Raw genomic sequence first — 6,541 nt, forward strand, 5'->3', positions numbered from 1 at the left:
AGAGAAGGTTCAGGCTGGACATCAGGAGACATTACTTTACAGTTAGGGCTGCCAGGCTCTGGAATGGGCTCCCAAGTGAGGTGGTATTCTCTCCTACCTTGGGGGTCTTCAAGAGGAGGCTGGACAGATATTTGGCTGGGGGTAATATGACTGCAGCACCCATTCCTGCCCGGGGCAGGGGGTTGGACCTGATGATCTGTTTAGGTCCCTTCCAACCCCAAGCACTATGAAACTATGAAACTATAAGATTCCCCAATACCAAATTCTGCAAATATGTATCTAACCATATTTAATCCCTTACAATAACTGGTTATTTGGATGACTCGGAAATACAAAATAGATTTAAACTGCTAATGACTGAGGTAATCATTTGACTACAGACAGAAATCAATCCTTCAGCATTCAGATATTTTTACAATGTTCCTTCTGTACTGCAGAAAAAGGTACTCTTCACTAGAGGCTTTAAGATATGTCAGTTTTTTTAAAGGGGGGATGACTGATCCCATATTCTATATAAAGGCAAAATGTAAACAAAGACAAATAGAATTCTACTATGTACTAAAATATCAGGCCCACACTCTGCAAAGTAAACCTATCAGTTAGCTAGCAGTTTTATTCATATTTAAAAGGCTGGGGTTTTTTGTATTATTTTTTTTTAATCGTGTTTGATAGTTATAACAGTTCATGTTCTTGAGCAGACAGAGGAAAATATCTAAGGAACAAGCTAAGACTGATGTCATAGTTTCAAAACCCACAGCAATGGAAAGCATATATAGAAAACCAACTTTAAGGGAAAAAATGATATTTTAGAACTTAACACAGAGAGGTGTTTCCCATCACTTCCTATTCTGAAACAGGAAATGCTAAGCTATATTCATACTTCCGTATCATTATACTGATCAGGATGAAATAGAAACTAAAATGAAAAATAAACCAATTCAATTTCCTTTTCACAGAAAGTACTAGAATTTACACGTTTTCAATTTTCCTTTTAATTAATCTTTTTAAATATGTAGCGTAGGATTTTAAGCAACACTGAAATTATATATTTGGAAATCTAATTTCCTTTTGAGGGGAAGATGTAAGGGCATAATGCCTTTAAAGTAAGAAAAATGGGGCTTAAGCTTTCTTTAGTTTTGGTAATCTCACCTAAGACAATGACTACCTGATTGGCTTTGGAGCCACACGGCCAATCTAAACTAACCAGAGTATATACTATATACCATGCCATATACACCCCAAGGTGAAAATGTTTTAAGTGGAGTGGTAAACCTCCTTAGGGTTTACAAAACTTAGATACATACTTGCTCTAAACAATTATGCTGCATGAGTTGCCTTATTTACAACTGCAGTAAAGCATATCAGTGCATACAGGAACAAATTGGTTGGATAACATTTTCTGCAAAGAGCAGCAGCTGGTAAACTGAAAAGCCACTTCTGGCTAGGAGCCAAGGTCTGAGTATCATTGTTGTAAGAAGAACTAATCCCAAAAAAGTGAGTAATCTGCCAGCACTAAACATAGTTTATTTGGAAATCCAAAGTATTCACAGCCCGCTACTCCATTCTTGTCTGTGGAAATCCATGATACTCTTGGCTCCTTGAAGTCTCCAAAAAATACTCAGTCCTCTTCTGGAACCAAGCCACTGTTAGCTTGCCAAACTGTTTTCAACTATCCATCTCCAACAATAATTGGCTTTTCTACCTTATATCTTGTTTCCCTGGATAGCCATGTGGGCCTGACATGCATTGAAGAATTCAGAATTCAGCACCTGGGATATTCCTGGTGAATTTCTGACAAGCTGCAGGCAGACTGGGAACCCAGGGCAAAGCCATGTATAAAATAACATTTTATTTCCCCGTAATTTGGATCCTTACAACATGCGGTCCTTGCAGTGGCAGAACACCAACCATGCCTTCATTCCCCTCCCTGCTTTACCGTGGCAAGTTAAGGGGTGTTTCTGATGTTTCCCTCACAGCTGTATGTGATGGCTGTTCCCCAGGCTCTCCCTTCTTGTCTATGTTAGACAAGCACCTGTCTAAAATGGCATAGACAGAGGTGATCCTGCTTTGAGCAGGGGGGTGGGACTAGCTGACCTCCTGGGGTCTCTTCCAGCCCTACTTTGCTATGATTCTAAGATTTGTCTTTTAGCTTGTACCATTGCAACTTCCTTTAAAGTGAGAAACAAGATCTTTCATTCATAGTAGGAGCAGCTTTTAGACCAAAGATGAACTTGGATGGCAAACACTGGAAAAGAATATAACTGACTGGCTTAAAAATAAATTTGTTCTAATACAAAAGTACAGGAGAAAAAAGATTATTCCAGTGCATTAAAAGACACCTGGGATTTTACCAAATGCAAGTACAGTGATGTACCAAGTTTATAACAACAGATAGAGTTTGCTGTACTTACCTTTAGGTAGTGCAGTATCTTGAACAGGATACTTTTCTGTCTGTCCAAAAAAAGGCAGACAAATATTTGTTATTTTCATTATGCCTATCTTGAATGAAAAGTACACTGGAAACTTTATCACTAACTGTGTATGTTCTTAAATCTTCCTAGTTCATTTGCTGTAATATAGTAATGAATTTATTAGACAGAAGCCAAACAGATACTAGCCCAGGCAGCTGACGCTTCACAATCCTATGTTTATGTGATGTGTTGCTTTGCTTCAGTTTCTGCAGTGTGGTTTAATAGACTAAGCATAGAACAGGAAGATAAGAAATTCTACACTTTAATATTGTCTGTCACTAGCCTCTATTTCCCTGGGTTGGACTTCAGTCTTGTCAGACTACACCGTGAGTAATTACACTGACTTTAAAGGTGTATCAGCAGGGATATACTTGGTCCCTCTATTAATGTTGTTTCACTGAAAAAAACAATCAAAGTTGTGCTTACTTAAAAAACAGAACTAAAACCTGATTACAATGCAACACTAAGATACAGTTTGCCAGTTTAAGGACCTGTCTGCTGATTTACAGCACAAAGATGCATTCAGTTTTCTATGCTGTAGTTTACTATTATACGTAGCCACCTGCCTCCTGCAATATGACCTCTAAGAGTGTTTCCCAACCTTTTTCAACCCAAGGCACACTTACCTTAATAAAAATTTTCTGCGGCACACCTGTTAAGGCATTCCCCATCCTCATACCTATTGTAGCTCATTGCCACAACAAAATTCCACGGCATATCTGTTCATTTCTGACGGCACACTTTTGTGATGTGGCACACTGGTTGGGAAACAGTGCTCTAATAGACATTACTGTGTCTGCTGTCTACTATAAGAATCCTTCCTCATTTTTTTAAAGAAACTCTTACTTACCACAATTAAAGCCCTCCTAATTTGGAAATACATACATTTTTCACAGACATATATACACATGTACTTAAAAGTAGCCTACATTTGTCTCAAGAAGAGAGTAACTCCTTTCCACTTTTCTTGAAAGTTTCCTTAGTACGATCATTTTTGTTAATTTAACCAGTCATAAGCCACAAAAATGGTCATAAGTATCTAAATCCTAAATCAAGGTCTACTACGATGAAACTCTGTTGTCCCATAGCTGCAATGGGATTCCACATAGTCTCAGAGCTGCCATGGACCCCAGTGTGGAACCTCCATCCATGTAACTGTGGGTCCCAATACAGGAACAGGAATTAACTTACTAAACTACCTTCCCAAAAAGCCACAGGTTAAGATCAACATTTATATCCCCATTCAAGTTTCTGCCGACCTTCCACTACAACATTCAGATTAGAAAGAAAACCCAGGGAAAGTAATAACTTATGCACTTGTTATCCATATGCCACATGAAGAAACTCATATCTCGTAAATAAGATAAGGTACTTTTATAAACAACCATATCGCTACATTAAACAGAAATCTTCTGTGCTGCCTAATATAACAATAATGTTATCATCAGCCTCTTATCTATTGTTGCCCAGCATACACATACTACACTCAAGTTCAAAAAGTTCTCTAAAGATTACAAGACTTTTAATATTCCTTTTACCCGATATACTCCTTGTCCCAGCATAAGACTTGTTTGTCTGAATAACTTAACACACGTTGAAAAAGAAAAGCCTGAAGTGAAGGGTGGCTGCCTCCTTGTCAGCAAAACTGAATAAATGTTGTCTGCTCTCTTCCCTCAGTTCACCTTGCATGGCAGACACTTCTGTCTTCTGCCTTTGTAACTCCTTATCTCCTCATCAGATACTCTATTTAACGGAAAGATTGAGACAACATGCAAGCAATATCTAAGTTTCCCATTTGATGATCTTGTGGCTTATACCAATACCAGGGAAGAGTCATAGTTCAGATCTTGTTCTTCTGAATTATTATTTTTATAAACATTTGGAACACAGTAGCACATAGAGAGCCCAAACCAAAATTAAGTATGCCAGGCACTATATAAGCACATAATAGGAAAGAGTTCCCAAAGTGATTACAATTTAAATGTTGATTTCACCCACAGACATCTGTTAATCTAAACATGTTATAGAATGTACTCATTCATATTTCTATAGACAGCAGAAAGGATGTCACCTAGATAAAGTTTAATTGGGTTCCACAATAAAGGTTACCAAAACCATCACATGTGTACCTAATTTAAAGATTTTGAGCCCATGTCAGTGTTACCTAGCTGAAAAGCTACACACAAAACATTAACATGCATATTATTATACCACACTCAAATGCACTTACCATTTCTAAGGAAAAAGTGCTTGGATCTGTATCTTCCACTGGCTCTTTTTCAGCATGATCTACCAGAAATAAGCAAGCATTTTCTTGTTATTATCCTCCAAATCTTTTGTCTGGGCACTCATATATTTTTTTCATTTTCCAATCAAGAGACGAGTTTCTCTGTACAGCAGTTATGTAAAACTTCATTCGGTATAGGAAGATGCGACAAAGTATGAAATAGTTTCATTAAATACAGTTACACAGGTAATAACAATAGGCTCAAATTAATATTTTATTTTTAATTAATAAAGAATTCAGCAATAAACTAACCCAAACAACAGCTGGAAGCAAAGAGAAGCAACCAAACAAAAAATCCTCTTCCAGAATGTCAGTAATTAGTTACTCATCAGCAGTCTTCTCTATAATACAGTAAGGTACTCTTGTCCTGGGAAAAAAATCATACTCAGGACAACCAACATTATATAGATTATAACTCAAAACCTAATGGAAAAGCATGTTTGGAGTAAAGGTTGAGATACTCTATACATTATTTTTATATGTCACAACATTTATATATGTTCACTGGTGCCTCTGCCAAAGGATACCAGTTCGGGCATTTATTCCATTATCTGTTCTGTTAAAGGATGTCTATTCAGACCCTAGAAAAAAGACAAAGACCAACAGACTCTCCCTATGCCTGAGGAAGGGCGCCTGTGCCTGAAAGCTTGCAAAGAACAATTTTCCAACTATTCAGTTGGTCTAATAAAAGATATCACATTTATGCAAATAACACTATCTGCCAAAGAACACCAAAACACTTATTTCTAAGAATCTCACTGGCATGTCATTAAGTATTACCCCGCTTTTACCAACTGCTAAATTGCAGCATAATGGTTGATTCTTGACCAAGGCTATGCAATGCATTAGTGGCAGAGCCAAAAACAGAAACCAAGATTTAACATCCAGTCTCTCGTTTCAATTACTACATGCCTCTCCATAGAGAAGGATCTTCTGTGGGTGAGAAGCACCTCAGCATAAATTATGAATAGTATTTGAACCAATGTTGCAGGATTTGGGCAGGTAAGAGGTTTGCCCTTCATTATTCTCATCCTTGTCCCAAAAGATCCAGGAGCCCACTTTCCAATCAGGAAATGCCAGATGTTATTTCATGAGTTTGCCAAAGATGCTAAGTGAGGTAAATATTACCTGCTCTCTCTCCTTTTTCTAACCAGTGTCTCAGTTCACAGCTCATCTAACTGGGGAAATGAAAAACAAAGATCATCATATGACATAAGAATGGGCTGCATGGATACTAGCCCACTGCTGCAACCTAACCATGAGGGAGAAGCATACTAAAATTGCCTTTTTTTAGCCTATTTTTGATTGAAATCAATAAAAGTGACTTTATGACACTGGAAGTGAGAGATTCCAATCATTTCACTGTGACATTATATGGCAAAGTATACCAGGTTTCATAGATGTCATAGACATTAGGGCTGGAAGGGACCTCGGAAGATCATCGAGTCCATCCCCCCACCCAAGAAGCAGGAAGTCACCTGGGGTCAGAGGATCCCAGCAAGATAAGCACCCAATTTTCTCTTGAAGGTGTTCAATGTAGGTGCTTGAACCACCTCCAATGGCAGGCTATTTCAGACCTTGGGGGCTTGGACAGTAAAGAAAGTCTTCCTTATGTCCAGCCTGAAATGGCCTTGCAGGAGTTTATAACCATTCCACCTCATCATCCCTTGGGGTGCTCTGGTGAACAAACACTCCCCCAGATCCTGGTGGTCACCCCTGATAAACTTATAGGTGGCCATCAGATCACGCCTGAGCCTGCACTTTTCCAGGCTAGAGAGCCCCA

At 38.4% G+C, this 6,541-nt stretch overlaps 1 protein-coding gene across 2 annotated transcripts in view; it reads right to left on the reverse strand.

The window, feature by feature from the left end:
• The window catches only part of EDARADD (EDAR associated death domain), a 67,065-nt gene that overhangs the window by 48,619 nt on the left and 11,905 nt on the right, over positions 1 to 6,541 (reverse strand). For both annotated transcript variants that reach the window (XM_019527484.1, XM_019527483.1), the window contains exons 2-3: positions 4,702 to 4,760; positions 2,412 to 2,451 (exon numbers count right to left, since the gene is read on the reverse strand). In XM_019527484.1, coding sequence (XP_019383029.1) covers positions 2,412 to 2,451; positions 4,702 to 4,760 — 99 coding nt within the window. The remainder of the gene's footprint in view (positions 1 to 2,411; positions 2,452 to 4,701; positions 4,761 to 6,541) is intronic.

Source organism: Gavialis gangeticus, unplaced genomic scaffold (genome assembly GCF_001723915.1).
Source record: "Gavialis gangeticus isolate Ggan-Ray unplaced genomic scaffold, GavGan_comp1, whole genome shotgun sequence".
NCBI classification, from domain to species: Eukaryota; Metazoa; Chordata; order Crocodylia; family Gavialidae; genus Gavialis; species Gavialis gangeticus.